Source organism: Sminthopsis crassicaudata, chromosome 2 (genome assembly GCF_048593235.1).
Source record: "Sminthopsis crassicaudata isolate SCR6 chromosome 2, ASM4859323v1, whole genome shotgun sequence".
NCBI lineage: Eukaryota > Metazoa > Chordata > Mammalia > Dasyuromorphia > Dasyuridae > Sminthopsis > Sminthopsis crassicaudata.
Genome location: NC_133618.1, coordinates 145,038,565 through 145,057,695, shown reverse-complemented (window position 1 = coordinate 145,057,695; position 19,131 = coordinate 145,038,565). Strand labels below are relative to the sequence as shown.

The 19,131-nt window shown below is 35.3% G+C and overlaps 1 protein-coding gene across 1 annotated transcript in view; it reads left to right on the top strand.

The window, feature by feature from the left end:
• The first annotated feature begins 6,810 nt into the window (after positions 1-6,810).
• The window catches only part of C2H8orf74 (chromosome 2 C8orf74 homolog), a 55,896-nt gene continuing 43,575 nt past the window's right edge, over positions 6,811-19,131 (top strand). Inside the window, exon 1 of the mRNA XM_074287548.1 lies at positions 6,811-6,897. Within this exon, the coding sequence (XP_074143649.1) occupies positions 6,850-6,897 (48 nt within the window). The 5' untranslated portion in view covers positions 6,811-6,849. The remainder of the gene's footprint in view (positions 6,898-19,131) is intronic.

The following is a 19,131-nucleotide window of genomic DNA, read 5'->3' as shown; positions in this document are numbered from 1 at the left end:
GTACTCAGAAATACTGATGAAGGTCACTGGAGAAGAGATCTTGTTCTCTGTTGATTTTTCACAAGAAGAACTATTCTCTGGGGACATAAAGTGCTGATCTTAAGAGACCTCCTGTTCATAACACTCAGTGATTCAGATAAGGTCATCTCTGCCCCAGTAAGGACAAGGAAAAGTTTGTACTCTGAGAACTATGATTACTCTGCCATTTTTGCTGGCAGGAGACGAAGCCGCAACTATAGCTACCCCTAAAGTATCCCCTATATCTCTTGACTTTTGTAAACTACTTCTGCTTCTCTGTCATTCAGTTATTGGACACACACACACACACACATACACACACACACACACACAAACACTCACACACACACACGCACACACATCCCATCTCTATCTTTCAAAATAGCAAACAGTCTGTCCACAATCTAAGACAGAATGTTAGAGCTGGAAGGAATCTTAGATATTATTTACTCTAACTCAGTCATTTTTAATAATATGAGAACTTAGGTCTATTATAACTACCTTTTTGTGACAAAATTAATATTATTTCTAAACTAGTCACTAAGATAGAAAGCCATATGTATTTGTGATATGCACATATATAAACATATAAGCACACTGTGATTTTTATTTTAATATATACATACATATAAGGATATAAAGATATTATATACTGTGATGTAGTGAAAAGAACATTGGATCTAAAATAGTTAGGACAGTGTGAAGTTGAAATTTTGCTTCCACTATTCAGTACCCTTAGTTTCCTCACCTGTTAAATAAAGAGACTAATTCCTATGTTAGCTAGCCCATAGAGTTGTTGGGAGGAAAGCACTTTATCAACATGAAAACACTACAGAAATGTGGGCCGCTCCTGCTATGACTGCTGGTCATGGTAAATCACTGCCCCTTCCTGTTCTCTCTCTACTCACATACTGCGGGAAAAATCAACACTGCCCTTGAAGATAAGGGTCAGGCTGACTTGGGCAGGAAAACCACAATGCATCCTGTGGAGTCTAAGAAAGCTGCCATGGGATTAAGGAGCTTTGAAATCAAATCCTTTCTGTGGTGCTTCTAATTCCTGGGCCTGCCTCCTTCCTTCCTGTCTCCACCCACTTTAAAGTGGAGAAAGATCCCTTGATATTTCTTGGGTGCTTTGCCTAAGCAAGGTTCTCCACAGATAATCTCTTATCTCTTTCTCCCTGTCATCCCTAATATTAATCTTTCCCTATCTATTGGTTCCTTTCCTGCTACTTACAAATATACCCCATTCTCCTCCATCTTCAAAAAACCCTCATTTGATCCAACCATTTCTAATAACTACGATCATCTATTTCTGCTACTCCCTCTCCTCTTCCTGTCTTCTTCTCTCCTCTCCCCTCCCCTTCTCTTCCTTCCTATCCACTTCCCTCCCCTCTTTTCTTTTCCCTCCTCTCTTTTACTCTCCCTTCCTCATCTTTTATCTCTCCTCCCCTCTCCTTTCCCCTCACATCTCTTTCCTCTCTTTCTCCTCCCCTCTCCTTTCCTCTCTTCTTCTTTCCTTCCCTCCCTTTTCCCTCTTCTGTCCTCCCTTCTCCTTTTCTTTCCTTTCCTTCCCTCTCTTCTTGGAACTCACATCTCTTATGGACTCCAGGCTCTATATACACTTCATCCTGTAGATGCTCCTATAGACACTTAAAATAAAGGAAGAAAAAAAAAGGCTTCACTTTTAACCAGAAAGCTTATGAGATTATAAATGGTTATGTTTCAGTGAAAACTATTAGCTCAATACACAAAAACAAAGTAAACCACAGGGATGTGTACAGAACCTGAGCTAGGACTCTATTGAGCTAGGAGTTCTCAGTAAGGAATTAACCAAGACAGGTCCATATCTTCTCTAAAGTTTATAGTCTTTGAGAGCTTCCTAATGTGCTGGGCCTGAAACTGCGAAGACCTGAATTCAAATCTGAATTCAGGCACTTATTTGCTATGTAACAATGGGCAAGTCACTTAATTTGTCTCAGTTTCCTCAACTGTAAAATGGGGATAATCATAGTACCTAATTCCCAGGATTATTGGGAAGATCATATGAGATAATTGTAAAATGTTTTGCAACATTAAAACATCACAGAAATGCTAGCTATTGTGGTCTTTTTTACTCGTGTATTTATCACCAAAATTTCCCTCCTGTCTTGGAGTAAAGGATGGTTCTCTTTTTTTTTTTGTAAGGTTTCTTCCAAGGTCCACACATGGTCTACATCCCATTCCCTCTCACTTTCCCCAGACCTTAGTTTAATTAATTATCTCCATTCTCATCTTTGATTCCCAATTAAATGCCTCCAAACATACTCAGCATCCAAACTGTAGCTTGGATGTCTCAATCCAAATCAATCTCTTTAGTGTCTCAATCATCAGTGTCAATTATGAGACTGGAGAAGTGGTAGAACAAAGGAATCAGACTAATAATACATAAAACAATAGGCTTTTGTTGTAGTGTACTTTGACTCAGGAGGACTGGAGGAAGGTTCTACCACTTTGGAGGGTTTCCAAGAGGACATGTCAAGACAACACATAGGACAGATGAGCATGGATAGGTTAAAATCTGAATCATTGGAGGGAATTCTCACATTACTGAGCTCAAAGATATGCCAAAGCTTCCATGTAAAGGGGTATTCAAAGCTTAAGAGAAAATATCAAAGAGATGGGAGAATGAAGTAATAAGGGCAGAAAATTGGTCACTTGAACTTCAAGTGTTATGATGTTCAGGTCACAAAAGAAGAAGGAGGAAGGGGACTGACCACTATCCTTCATAGTAGTACCTTGGACTCACCAAGTTTTCCACACTCTTTCTTGTCTGGATGAAATACCTGAGTCCCAAATCTTTTCACCAGAGCAGCTCCAGAGGAAGCCCAAGATCATAGGTAAGGTTTCCCCTTAGGAGATAATGTCACAACAAGGCATGCAAGATATTGACTAAGGGAAGAGACCCTGCTCAAAACCAGCAGAAGTATATTCACAGCTTTCAGATGTTTCCAGGAAATGACAGGGCTGTGGAGAGGGCAGGAAGAAGTCTAGCATCCAGAACACAGCTAGCAAGCTGCAGATAGAGCCTCAGAGATATAAGAAATGTCGATAGGTTTGGGGTCTTTGTAACTGTCACACTTGATGACAAGTCTCTTTGGAGTCATAGGAATTAGGTGCAAATGCAAGTCCCTAAAGCCTATGTGACCCTGAAGAAGTCACTTCTGCTGTCTAGGCATCCCTTTGCCTACAAAATGAAGGGATCTGATCTCTAAGGTTCCTTCCAGCTCTCAATTCTAATACTCTGAATGGATTAAATGAAAGCAAAGAGTCAATCTCCCTCCCTCTAGTGAGTCTGCTCGTGTGTATCCCAACAAGGGCCAAGGTCTGTTACTCAGTACTTTGGGGCATCCTTCCTCAGGGTGACTAAGGTCCTGTGATTTATCCTCAGCAACTGTAAGCTCACCATGGGGTTTCCTCACTTAAGATGTTGGCTGATGCCCAACACATGCTAAATTCTTAATAAATGCTCATTTCATTATTCCAAGAACTCTGATCACTGAAAACTTTTTAAAAAATTCATTCTATTTATTTTAAGAAGGTTTGCCTGGAGTACCTTCTCTTCCTTCCAGTCTTGGATTTGACCAGTACAGATGGCCACCCTCTCTAAAGCCAAAGGCTGAAGCAGGAAGATGGCTGGAGCCAACTCCAGGTTTTGGCAAAAAAAAAAAAAAAAAAAAAAAAAACCTTTGATTCTGTGAGTAAAGACTGTTCTCTAGTACCTTCCTTCCCAAAGTACAAGATTAATTGACCATTTTTTTTTCATCCTCCTAGAAGGAAATATTTCAGTTTCACATGAATTCCTATCTGAGAGTCTTACAACCAAGCTAATATCTGGTCTCAACAAGTACCACCAGCCCTTTTCTCCAGGCACTCCTAAGTCTTCTTAATCTGTTACTCAAGCCTGGAGATGCCCAGGGTCTAAAACCCTGCGCAGGCAGAGCATGAACTCAGGGAGATCATATGAAGCAGATATTTCAGGAGGTTTCACCCCTTCCCCTCCCTTGGACTCTCTCCAAGCATAACTTTTATCTCTTTTTTGGGTTCATTCTTTCCAATCCCATTTTTGGGCCCTATCACAATCTTCAAGACCTTCCACACCTCCCACTTCTTTCAGTCCATCACCCCTTTTCTGACTTTGCTTTTTTCACTTTCTTGACCCTCTAGTATTGACTGTCTCAATGATATTCTACTATATACTTTTGAGTTCGTTTCCCCCTTGTTTTGTGGCTAATTGTGTCTTGTCATATTCCAACCCTGAATTATTCTTACCATCTGCCTTCTCTTTTCCTACTGACATAGGGCTAAATGTTGCTAGTGAAAGCTGGGCAACCATGCCAACAGAGAGCATAACGAGCTTATCTAATGTGCTCCTAAATGGTCCCTCATTGCTGCACAAAAATCATTTTTCTTTTTCTTACTATGTTGGGACAATTTTCACTCCTTTCAAATTTCCTTCTTTCTCAAGTCTCCTATGTTATCTCTTCTATTTCTCATGACAAAATACCCTGACAACTTCTCTGAAAATGTAGAAGCCATCCATCATGAACTCTCACTTCTCCTCTACTACATTGTTTCAAAACCTCTCTTCTTCAGTTCTCATTCTGCCCTCCTTTGCTCCTTTTTTTTTTGGTAGCTTCTTATACACTATACCCTTCTATGTATTCTACAATCCAATTACATTGGTCTGCTTGTGTTTCTTAAACATGGTAGCGTTATCTATAGGAAATATAGAAGTTTCAAGGAGATAAAAGTTTTAGGAAAAAGGTCATGAGTTCATGTCATGGTGAAAATAAGATGCCTACAGGAATCTTAAGGAGGAAAGATGGAAGAGGAAAAAATGATCCTTCTTCTGACCAAGGCCAAACTCTCTACTTATACTCCTGATCCTGTTCACTTTTCTCTTCTCTGGAAGTTCACTCAATTATTCTCTCTTTTACCTTCCATATCCACTGTCTCCTTCCCTACTACCTACAAATATGTTAAAAATCAATTCCTTCAAGATAATATTGTGTATCTTGTTTGCCTTTTACAATCAAACTCCCAGAAAGGACATCTATATTCTGTTTCCATTTTCTTAGGTACCCATTCACTTTTTTTCAATCCCTCACAATTTGGCTGTCAGCACCATCATTTAATGTTCACCTCAAGGTTACCAATGATTCAATAACCACTAAATCCAATGATCTTTTCTCAGATATCATTTTCAGCCTTTGGCACTAGCAACCACCTTCTTGTGGATACTCTCTTCTTTTTTTGACTTCTAGGATACTCTCAATTTTTCTCCTATGTACCTGACAACTCTTTGGCTTCCATTGATAGATTGTCTTTCTCCCAATTGCCAAGCTTATGAGGCCCCTAAGACTACGTCCTTAGCCTTCATTTCTTCCTTTCCTTCATTCTCTCTATGTCCTCATCATCTCCCAGGTATCCATTCATCATTTTTATGTATATTCCTGCAAAATCTAAAGATCCAGTAGTAACCTCTCTACTGAACTTTAGCACTGACCACCTATTGAACCTCTTCACCTGGATGTCCTGTAGGAATCTTAAAACTGACCATGTCCAAAGCAGAACTCATTATCTTTTCCTAAACTTTTATCTCCTTGAAACCTCTATATGGTGTTTGTAACACCATGATATTTGAGAAACACACGTAGGCCAATGTAGTTGGATTGTAGACTACGTAGAAAGGTATAATGTGTAAGAATCTAGGAACTTTGAAAGTTATAAGGAGACCCATTATGAAGAGTTTTAAGTGTCAAAGAGAAGATTTTATATTTGATTCTGAAGTAATAAAGAAACACTAGAATTTGCTAAATGAAAACAGAAATGTAATTAAAAAGTAAGGAGTAAAAGGCCAGATAAAAGACCATGAGCGACTGAATTATGGGGTTGTGTGAATGGACAGTTGAGATTATACAGGAGAGACATTTTGAATATAGAAGCAACAAAACTTCATAATGCACCAGGTTATGTGGGATAAATGAGACTGAATATTAGTCAATAACTATGCTGAGTCAATAACTACACTAGTCAATACATATACATTAGTCAATAACTACACTAAATTCAGGCAACTAGAAAAATAATGCTATGAAAAAGGGGAGGATTTGGGATAAAAGACAGTGAGTTCTGTTTTTGAGTTTGAGATCTGTACAGAAAACATCCCAATCATGAAGTCCAGTAAGATCTGGAGCCCAAAAGTCTTTGTCTAAAGATGAGCTATATAAATCTGAAAGTCATCTGCATAGAGATATTTGAACCAAAGGGAGCTGATGAAGTTACCAAATAAGGTCATATAGAGATAAAAGGGCCAAGAGTAGGAATTTAAGGAACATTCACATTTAGTGGGAGTAACATGCATAAAAATCCAACAAAGTGAACTAAGAAGATACAATCAGACAGATAAGAGAAGAACCAAGAACCATAATCTAAAAACTTAGAAAGGAAATACTATCCAGGAGGAACGAGTGACCAATTATATCAAATATTTCAATTAAGAATGAAGAGAATTAAAGAAAGAGTATAGGAAAGAAGGCCAAGAATGAAGAAGTATCAATGAGTAGAGGGAGATCTGTACAAGTCCTAAGCTTCTCTTTCTCCCAGTCCCACTCCTTCATGATCTCTGAAGTATAAGGAAAGAAGCTTACATCAAAGGCCCTACATTCTGACATGGTCATCATCATATAGCCATGTTAAGTGACACAATAAAGCTGGCCCATCCCCTAAAAGGATTCCAGGAACTTTTATATTATTCCTGGTAGAGTTTCTTAGCAACCAGATTCTGGGATCATGGCGGATTTTACAGCTCAAGAAGTGAAAGACATCTTCCAACTTGAGGTGAAGATATAATTTTTTAAATAAACCAAAACCAAAAAAGATCTATATATGTAGATCTAATTGGTTTTAAAGGATGGGTATTAAGTTTTAGAAACAATTCATATCATTCTGATATTTGAAATGTGGAACTTGGATAATCCATACTTCCTAGGATCCTGTTTATAAATATTGATATTTATTTTAACTCTGTGAGTACTGTCCAGGTACTAAGTCAGTGACTTTTTCAAACTCTGAAGGTGGTTGTAGTGTTTTTGTTGAAATAGCATACATATTAAAAGTACCACCTAACCCACATTCTCTGGGGAATATCCTTCATAAAAGTCATCTTGAGCCTTGTAGTTTATAGTTTGATAATCACTGTACTAGAATTCAGAAGCAAAATTTAAAGCAGGAAAGCGACTAGGCCTGGGGAAATACAGGATAATATACCTGCAAAAAACAGGGTGCCCTGGGTCTGGAAGGTATATGCAAATCTATTTCTTCTTCTTGCCCTCATATATTGTATGTCCTTCAGAAGATAACTCCTCAGCAAAAAGGGTTTGTAGGCTTTTGTTTAAGAGGTTGTTTAAAATGATCACTTTTGAAAACAAACTCTCTTGACTGTGGGGATAAGAGATGAAAGGGACATTGCCCTTGACTCTTTGAGGTGACATAAGCATGATTTACAATGTTTATATATATTTTATTTTCCCCAGTTATATGTAAGACAATTTTAACATTCATTTAAAAATTTTTGAGTTCCAAATTTTCTCTTTCACTCATTTCCCCCCTTCTCCTTGAGACAGAAAGTAATTTGATATACATATTTAATCATGGAAATCATATTACTATATTAATCACATTGTGAAAGAAGATATAGATCAAAAGGAAAAAAAATTAAGAAAAACTACAGAAAGTGAAAAATAGGATGCTTTATTCTGCCTTCAGACTCTATCAGTTCTTTTTCTGAGTTGGTGAATACCAGTTTTCATCATGAACCCTTTGGAATGTTTTGGGTTATTGTATTGTTGATAGCTAAGTCATTCACAGTTGCTCATCATATAGTACTGTTGTTACTGTGTATAGCATTCTTTTGGTTCTGCTCGATTCACTTTGCATCACTTCATATAAGTCTTTCCAGGTTTTTCTGAAATCTATTGGCTCATCATTTCTTATAACACAGTAATATTCCATTATAATCATATATCACAATTTGATCAGCCTTTTTTTCAAGTGATAGAATTACCTTCATTTCCAATTTTTTGTCACCACAAAGAGAGTTATTATAAATATTTTTGTACAAATAGATCCTCCCCTTTTAAAAAATCTCTTTGAGATACAGACCTAGTAGTGGTATTGCTGGATCATAGGTTATGCCCTTTGGGCATAGTTCCAAATTGTTCTCCAGAATGATTGGATCAGTGTACAATTTGACCAACAGAGTATTAGTGTTCCAGTTTTTCCTTTTTCCTTCCAACACTTATCATTTTCCTTCTCTGTCATATTAATCAATCTGATGGGTGAGAGGTGGTACCGTGTATTTCTCTAATCAACAATGATCTAGAGAATATTTTCATATGACTATAGTTAGCTTTGCTTTCTTCTTCTGGAAAATTGCCTGTTCATATCCCTTGACTTGCATTTGATTTGTATGGAATGACTTGTATTCTTATGAATTTGGATCAATTCTCTATATATTTGAGAAAAGAGGCCTTTATCAGAGACACTTGCCATTAAAAAGTATTTCTTAGGTTCTGCCTTTTTTCTAATCTTAATTGAATTGGTTTTTGTTTGTGCAAACTCCCTTTTAATTTAATATATCAAATTGTCCATTCTACATCTTGTAGTATGCCGCTCTCTCTCTCTCTCTCTCTCTCTCTCTCTCTCTCTCTCTCTCTCTCTCTCTCTCTCTCTCTCTCATACACACACACACACACACACACACACACACACACATACACGGTAATAAATTCTTCTCTTCTCCATAGATCTAACAGATAAACTATTTATTCCTCTCTTAATTTCCTTATAATATCACCCTTTCTGTTTAAATCACATACCCATTTTGTTCTTATCTTGGTTTACAATGTGAGATGTTGGCCTATACCTAGTTTCTATCATATTATTTTCCAGTATTACCAGAAGTTTTTGTCAAATAGTTCCTGTTCCAAAAGCTGGGACTTTGGGATTGTGAAACACTACATTACTATGATCATGCACTACTTCTGTGTTTTGCCATACCCCTAATCTATTTTACTGAGCCCACTACTCTATTTCTTTCTTTTTTTTTATTTAGAATTTTTTCACAGTATATATGCATGAGTAATTTTTTTATAATATTATCCCTTGTATTCATTTTTTCCAAATTATCCTCCCCCTTCCTCCACTCCCCCCCCCCATGACAGGCAATCCCATACATTTTACATGTGTTACAATAAAATCTAGATACAATATATGTGTGTAAATACCATTTTCTTGTTGCACATTAAGTATTAGATTCCGAAGGTATAAGTAACCTGGGTAGATAAATAGCACTACTCTATTTCTTAAGAGTGCCAGATAATTTTGCTAATTATTGCTTCATAGTACAGCTTGAGATCTTTTCATTAGCTTTCATCAATTCCCTCTATATTCTTAATCGTTTGTTCTTCCAAATAAATGTTATTTTTTCTAGCTCTATAAATTTTTGGCAGTTTGATATAGCACTGAATAAATAAATTAATTTAGATAGGATTGTTATTTTTATTATATTAACTTGGCCTATCCATGAATAATTTTTCATTTGTTTAGATCTGATTGTATTTGTGTATGAAGTGATTTTTAGTTGTGTGCATACAATTCCTGGGTTTGTTTTAGCAGGTAGATGTCCAAGTATTATATAGTATCTACAGTTATTTTAAGAGAAATTTCTTTTTCTTTATCTTCCTACTGGACTTTGTTGGCAATTAATAGAATGCCTGATGATTTATGTAGATTTATATCTTGCATCTTTGCTGAAGTTGTTGTTTTAACTGTTTTTAATTGATTCTTTAAATATGCTATCATGTCATCTGCAAAAAGTGCTAGTTTTTTTTCCTCATCACCAGTTTTTATCCTTTCAATTTATTTTCTTTTTCTTATTGTTGTAGCTAACATTCCAATTCAATACTGAATAATGATGGTGATAATGGGAATCCCTGTTTCACTCCTGATCTTATTGGGAAGGCTTCTAACTTGTCCCCATTAAAGATAAAGCTTGCTGATGGTTTTAGATAGATGCTCCTTATAATTTTTTATTATAGCTTTTTATTTACAAGATATATGCATGGGTAATTTTTCTGCATTGACAATTGCAAAACCTTTTGTTCCAATTTTTCCCCTCCTTCCCCCACCCCCTACTCCAGATGTCAGGTAGAACAATACATGTTAAATATGTTAAAGTATATGTTAAATATAATATAATAATTGGACTTTGAAATAGTGCACAATTATCCTGTGAAAGAAATAAAAAATGCAGGCAGACAAAATGGGAATTCTATGTAGTGGTTCATAATCATTTCCCAGAGTTCTTTTACTGGGTGTAGCAGGTTTAATTCCTTACTGCTCTATTGGAACTTATTTGATTTATCTCATTATTGAAGAGGGCCACATCCATCAGAATTTATCATCATATAGTATTGTTGTTGAAGTATATAATGATCTCCTGGTACTGCTCATTTCACTCAGCATCAATTCATGTAAGTCTGTCCAGGCCTCTATGAAATCATCCTGCTGGTCATTTCTTACAGAACAATAATATTCCATAACATTCATATACCACAATTTATTCAGACATTCTCCAATTGATGGGCATCCACTCAGTTTCCAATTTCTGGCCACTACAAAGAGGGCTGCCACAAACATTCTTGCACATACAGGTCCCTTTCCCTTCTTTAAGATCCCTTTGGGATATAAGACCAGTATGCTCCTTATCATTTTAAGGAAAACTTGTTTTATTCATACATTTTCTAATATTTTTAATAGGAATGGGTGCTATATTTTGCCAAATCTTTTACTGCATTTATAGAGATAATCATATGATTCCTGTTTGGTTTTTTTATTGATATGATCAATTATACTAATAGTTTTCCTAATATTGAACCAATCCTCCAATACAGTTATAAATCCCACCTGGCCTATGATATATGATCCCTGTGATATATTATTGTAATCTCCTTGCTAGTGTATACTTTAAAATTTTGCACCAATATTCATTAAGGAAATTAGTCTATAGTTTTGTTTCTCTGTTTTGGCTTTTTTTGTATTACATATCCACAACATATTGTGTCCTAAATGGAATTTGGTAGGATTTCTTCTTCATCTATTTTCCTAAATAGTTTATAAAGCATCAGAATTGATTATTCTTAAAAGGTGGATCCAAGATGGTGGAGAGAATACACACTTCATTCTAAGCTCTCTTCTACCCTCACTACTAATTACCAAATTCAGCCTCTGAATAGTGCTTGATTGGTAAAATCCACGAATATTGGGAGTACAACAAATTACCAGCTGAAGAAAATCTGGAAGATCGCCAGAAAAGGTTTGTCCTGATAGGAGGGAGGAGGCCAGCACAGGCAGGGAGGCAGAACATGGAGACTAGCACACTGAGTGGACCAGGGCGGGGGAGGTCTTTGTGGGTGGGGAATTTGCAGGGAGGACTATACCACAAGTTGGCTGCTCTGCTTTGGTTGCAAAGCAGTAGATCAGCAGAGAAGTAACACAAATGTCAAAGATAGAGTGTACTCAAAAAAATACCAGACCTCAACAGGACCTGGCCACACCCACCCAGCACCAGGAGTGACTCAGCATGGACCACAGCACACCTGTGCAGCTGCAACAGGAGGGGGGAAAGGGGTCTGCCCAGGGCAGTGCCACTTTTGCTGCAGGGCTCTTCACAGGGCACTTCCTCAGCTCCTCTTTGCAGCCCATTTGCAGGACAGCTACAGTCCATCTATCCTTGTTCTATAGAGGAAGCTGGTAACCTCTGTCCCCTGAAGGCAGACCCTAAGGACTTTTTAAAAAATGATTAAAAAAGCCAAGTGAACTCTTAACTATTGATAGCTTCTATACAGAAAGAGCAGGTTTCCAACTCTGAGGAGACTAATAGCAGATAGTCTCCAGACAAAACCCCAAAGAGGGAGATAGCCTGGTCCCCTTTACTCAAGGCTCTCCTAGAAGAAATTATAAAAGATCTTAAAAGAGAGCTAGAAGAAAAATGTGGAAAGGAAAGAGAAGCTCCACAATAGAGCAGGGAAAAGGCATATAATTCATTAAAAGAAAAATTTGATAAAATAGAAAAAGAAAACAACTTCCTGAAATGTGAATTGGAAAAGGTAAAGAATTCCCAGGGAAACAGAATTTGTGAATTGGAAAAGATAAATAACTCCCAGGAAAGTAAGATTTGTGAATTTGAAAAGAAAATAACTCAGTAAAAAAAAATTAGTGAAATGGAAAAAAATTCCATAGAGCAAAACAACTCACTTAAAAACTCAATTGGACATATACAAAAAGAAGTAAAAATCTAATGAAGAAAATAACTCATGAAAAATCAGAACTGAACAAATGGAAATGAATGAGTCATTGAGACATCAAGAATCAGTCAAGCAAAACCAAAAAATGAAAAAAATAGGAAAAAAATGTTAACTATCTACTTGGAAAAACAACAGACCTGGAAAATAGATCTAGGAGAGATAATCTGAGGATTGTTGGACTTCCTGAAAATTATGATGATAAAAAAGAGCCTAGACATGATTTTACAGGAAATCATCCAAAAGAACTGCTCAGATGTAAAAGAATCAGAAGGTAAAATAGGCATTGAAAAAATTCATTGAACACCTTCTGAAAGAGAACCCAAAATAAAAACTCCAAGGAATATTGTGGCTAACTTTCAGAACTATAAGACTAAGGAAAAAATATTACAGGCAGCTAGGAAAAAAAATCCAAATACTGAGGAGTCACAATAAGGATCACTTAGGATCTAGCTGCTTCCACATTAAAGAATAGAAGGGCCTGAAATCTGATATTCAGAAAGGCAAAAGAATTTTTCATATTAATTTTCTTCTCAGCAGCTCATGGACCCTATACAAAATTGACCATATATTAGGACATAAAGACCTCAAAATTAAATGCAGAAAGGCAGAAATAGTAAATCTTCCTTTTCAAATCATGATGCAAGAAAAACTACATTCAACAAAAAGCTAGGGGTAAATATACCAAAAAGTAATTGGAAACTAAAGAATCCTAAAGAATGAATGGGTGAAACAATAAATCATAGACACAATAATTTCACCCAAGAGAATTACAATAATGAGACCACATGCCAAAATTTGTGGGATGCAGCCAAAGCGGTAATAAGGGGGAATTTTATATCTTTAGAGGCTTACTTGAATAAAATAGAGAAAGAGATCAATGAATTGGGTTTGCAACTTAAAAAGCTAGAAAAAGAGCAAATTAAAAACATCCAATCAAATACTTAACTTGAAATCCTAAAATTAGAAAGATAAATTTATAAGATTGAAAGAAAAAAATATTGAATTAATAAATAAAACTGAGGTGGTTTTATGAAAAAACCAACAAAATAGATAAACTTTTGGTAAATCTGATTAGAAAAAGGAAAGAGGAAAAATCAAATTGTTAGTCTTAAAAATGAAAAGAGAGAAATTAAATGAAGAGGAAATTAAAGCAATAATTAGGAGTTACTTTGCCCAATTTTATGCCAATAAATTTGATAACCTGAGTGAAATGGATGACTACCTTCAAAAATATAGGCTTCCCAGATTAGCAGAGGAGGAAGTATATTGCTTAAATAGTTCCATTTCAGAAAAAAGAAATAGAACAAGCTGCTATTAATCAACTCCCTAAGAAAAAATACCCAGGATCAGATGGATTTACATGTGAATTCTACCAAACATTTAAAGAACAATTAACTCCAATGTTATATAAACTATTTGAAAAAATAGAGAATGAAGGACTCCTACCAAATTCCTTTTATGACGCAGACATGGTACTGATAACTAAACCAGGTAGTTTGAAAGCAAAGAAAGAAAATTATAGACCAATCTCCCTAATGAATATTGATGCTAAAATCTTAAATAAAATATTAGTAAAAAGGCTACAGAAAACCATCTCTGAGATAATACACCATGACCAAGTAGGATTCATACCAGGAATGCAGGGCTTCAATATTAGGAAAACTATTAGCATAATAGAATATATCAATAACCAAATTAACAAAAACCATATGATCATCTCAATAGATGCAGAAAAAATATTTGATAAAATCCAGCATCCATTCCCATTAAAAACACGAGAATATGGAATAAATGGACTTTTCCTTAAACTAGTAACATTTATTTCAAACCATCAGTAAGCATCATATATAATGGAGATAAATTAGAACCATTCCCAATAAGATCAGGAGTGAAACAAGGTTGCCCACTATCACCATTACTATTCAATACTGTATTAGAAATGCTAGCTTCGGCAATAAGAGTTGAGAAAGAGATTAAAGGAATTAGATAGATAATGAGGAAAACAAATTATTGTTCTTTGCAGATGACATGATGGTATATTTAGAGAACCCCAAAAATTCCACTAAAAGCTATTAGAAATAATCCACAACTTTAACAAAGTTGCAAGATGCAAAATAAACCCACATAAATCATCAGAATTCTTATATGTAACTAATAAAATCCAACAGTTAGAGATACAAAGAGAAATTCTATTTAAAGTAACTGCCAATAGTATAAAATATTTGGGAATCTATCTGCCAAGGGAAAGTCAGGAACTATATGAGCAAAAGTATAAAACACTTTCCACACTAAACAATTGGAAAAATATTAAGTGCTCTTCGATAGGTCGAGCAAATATAATAAAGATGACAATATTACCTAAACTAATCTATTTATTTAGTACTATACCAATCAGACTCCCAAAAAACTATTTTAATGATCTAAAAAAAATTCATCTGGAAGAACAAAAGGTAAAGACTTTCAAGGAAATTAATGAAAAAAAAAATCAAATGAAGGTGACCTAGCTGTACTAGATCTAAAACTATATTATAAAGCAACGGTCACCAAAACCATTTGGTATTGGCTAAGAAATAGACTAGTTGATCAGTAGAATAGGGTAGGTTAACAGGAAAAAATAGTTAATAACTTTAATAATCTAGTGTTTGACAAACCCCCAAACCCCAGTTTTGGGGATAAGAATTCACTGTTTGACAAAAACTGCTGGGAAAATTGGAAATTAGAAGAACATAGGATAGTTTATCTCTCAGACCTGGAGGAGGAAGGAATTTATGACCAAAGAAAAACTAGAGATCATTATTGATCACAAAATAGAAAATTTTGATTATATCAAGTTGAAAAGTTTTTGTATAAACAACTAATGTAAACAAGATTAGAAGGGAAGCAATAAACTGGGAAAACATTTTTACAGTCAAAGGTTCTGATAAAGGCTTCATTTCCAAAATAAATAGAGAATTGACTCTAATTTATAAGAAATCAAGCTATTCTCCAATTGATAAATGGTCAAAGGATATGAACAGATCATTTTCAGACTAAGAAATTAAAGCCATTTTTAATCATATAAAAAAGTACTCTAAATCCCTATTGATTAGAGAAATACAAATTGAGACAACTCTGAGGTGCCATTTTATACCTCTCAAATTGGTTAAGATGACAGAAAAAGATAATGATAAGTGTTGGAGAGGATGTGGGAAAACTGTGACATAAATACATTGTTGGTGGAGTTGTGAACTGATCCAGCCATTCTGGAGAGCAATTTGGAACTATACCCAAAGGGCTATAAAACTGTGCATACTCTTTGATCTAGGAGTGTTTCTACTGGGTCTGTATCTCAAAGAGATCTTAAAGCAGGGAAAAAGACCCACATGTACAAAAATGTTTGTGGCAGCCCTTTTAGTAATGGCAAGAAACTGGAAACTGAGTGGATGCTCACTCACAAAATAAATTATTTTGAAAGAAAAAAGCAGGGATAATTTTTTTTCCCTGAGGCAATTGGGGTTAAGTGACTTGCCCAGGATCACACAGCTAGGAAGTGTTAAGTGTCTGAGGCCAGATTTGAACTCAGGTCCTCCTGACTTCAGGGCTGTTGCTCTAGCCACTGTGCTACCTAGGGGAGTGGCTGATAAGTTATGGTATATGAATGTAATGGAATATTGTGGCTCTATAAGAAATGATCAGCTGGTTGACTTAAGAAAGACTTAAAGAAACTTACATGAACTGATGCTAAGTGAATTGAGTAGAACCAAGAGAATATTGTACACAACAACAAGAAATTATGTGATGATTAACTGTGATGGATTGGACTCTTTTCAAGAATGAGCTGATTCAAGTCAATTCCAATACACTTGTAATGGAAAGAAGCATCTGCTCTATGACTGAAAGTGAATCACAACAAAGTATTTTCACATTTTTGTTGTTTGCTTGCTTGTTTTTTTTTTTCATTTTTTCCCTTTTGATCTGATTTTTCTTGTACATCATGATAATATGAAAATATGTTTAGAAGAATTGCACACATTAACCTATATTGGATTATATGCTGTGTAGGGGGGAAAGAAGGAGGGAAGGAGAAAAATTTGAAACACAATGTTTTGCAAAAGTGAATGTTAAAAACTATCTTTACCTATATTTTGAAAAATAAAAGGCTATTATTCTTTTTAAAAAAGAAATTTGAAGGCCATATCTTTTTGAACTTACAGGTTTAGTTTTTCAGAATTGTCTTGGATCATTCTATCACTGAGAATAGTTGTGTCATTCATAGCTGATCAACTTACAATATTGCTGTTTCTTGTACACAGTACATTTCACTTTGCAACAGCTCATAGAAGTCTCCAGATTTTTCTGAAATTATCCCACTCACATTATACATTTATTCAGCCATTACCCAATTGATAGGTAATTTCCAGTTCTTTGTTCCCAGAAAAGAGCTGCTATAAAGATTTTTTGTACATATAGGTCATTTTCTTTCTTTCTTTTATTTTTTTTGTTTTGTTTTGTTTTGTTTTTTTGTTTTTTAAATCTTTTGGGATATATGTATAAATTTGCCCAAGTCTAATTTTTAAGAAATTATTTTCTTGGTTTAGCTTTTTTCCCTCATTTTTCATTTGACTGATTCTATTTTTAATGACTTGTTTTCTTCAGTGAATTTTATCCATCTTCCTTCCTTTTTGATGCTTCCTTTACTAAGCTTTTTTTCATGATTCTCTTGCATAAGTCTCATTTCTTTTCCAAATTTTCCTTCTACCTCTCCTATTTGATTTTTTAAATCCTTTTGTGCTATTCCAGGAATTTGGGGGGGAGGGAAGGCTGAGAGCAATTTATTTCTCTTTGAGTTTTCTTACATAGGCATTTTGATGTTGTTGTCCTCTTCTGAGTTTGTATTTTGATCTTCCCTGTCACCCTAGTAGCTTTCTATGGTCAGACTTTATTTTTGCTTGTTTTTTATCATTTCCCAGAATATTTCATGGTCTTTAAAGCTAAGCTCTGTTCCTGGGGCACAAAGGCACTGTCTTAAGCTTCACTGGCCCTTGGCTTGCTTTACCAGAATCTCTGGGTTTGAATTCTTGTCTATTGCACTAGGGCTTCTGGGGCCAGTGGCTTACCTGCTGCATGTGGCCTGCTGGGCCTGTCTGCTCATCTGCTGTGTTGGGATCTAGAGGCTTCATATATGGCTCACTATGTGATTAGCCTGCTATACTGGGGGCCATGAGGCCTTGGCTGCTAATCTTTGCTGGGGCTAAGTGCCTCCCACTGACTTACTCAGACATTTTCTCTGCTGAACTGAATACCCCTTTTACTCAAATGAGACAAACCTTTCCTGCAGTCCTTCTAAATTATATTTGGATGCAAAAATTTTCACCCCATCATTTTGTGGATTTTATTTCTCAGACTTCATTTTGGGTCATGATTTATAATTGTTTGAAGGAGGAATTTGGGAGAGCTCAGGCAAGTTCCTGCTTTTCTCTGGCATCTTGTTTCCACTCCTATAAACATTTTCAAGATGCCCTTCTGGAGACAAATTGGTAGAAATTTCAAGTTCTAGAAAGGAAAATCATTGCTACATGGGATTTTTTTAGTACTACTCAAATCACATTGAATAGGTTGGGTTATATCTATAGCTATACATCATTAGGATTATTTCTGTAATATCTAGATGCCCCATCCCTAATCCAAGGATGATATTGCTTACTACCTTTGATAGGGCTTTACTTTCTAGCCAACCTTCTTTCCTTGCACTATCTTTTTCCCCCTTTTACATAGATTCTTACTTCTCAGAACTCTACTTGTTCAACAAGAAAAGTCTTCTGAACAAGGTCAGACCAGTATAGACTCTCAGGGTTGGAAGAGATCTTAGAGATTATTTGGCCCAACTCCTTCCCTCCATATCCATCTGCAATACAATATAATGGATATGAATAGAATATTAGAAAAGTTAGACATTATAGACATCTGGAGCAATTTGAATGGGAATAGAAAGAAGTATGTCTTTTTTCCTCCAGTGGTACAGGGCACCTTCACAATAATTAAATATTTATTAGGACATAAAAATTTCAAACAAATGCAAAAAAGTAGAAATAATAAATATATTCTTTTGAGACCTTAATGCAATAAAAATGATATTTAATAAAGGGATGTTGGAGAATAGATTTAAAAGGAATGAGTGAGTAGGTCAAAGAACAAATTATAGACACAATAATTTTATTAAAGAGAATGATGAGACAACACACCAAAATTTGAGGGTTTCTGCCAAAGCAGTACTTAGGGAAAATTTTATATCTCTAAGTGCATATATCAATAAAAGAGAGAAAGAGAAAATTGAAGAATTAGACATAAAATCAAAATAACTGGAAAAAGAAAAAATTTTAAATCCTCAATTAAACACCAAAAATAGAAATCTTAAAAAGAAGTGATTAATAAAATTGAAAGTAAAAACAAAAACAAAAAACACTATTGAACTAAAAAAAGCTAGGAACTCATTTTGTGTATGTGTGGAAACACATAAAATAGACAAAGCATTGGCTAATTTGATTTTTAAGAAAAAGAAAAAAAGAAACCCAAATTGCCAGCCAAATTGCATGAAAAGGTTGAATGCACCACCATTAAAGATGAAATTAAAGTGATTATTAGATGTTATTTTACCCAATTATATGCCACTAAAACCGACAATCTAAGTGAAATAGATGAATATTTACAAAAACATAATGGTTTAGAT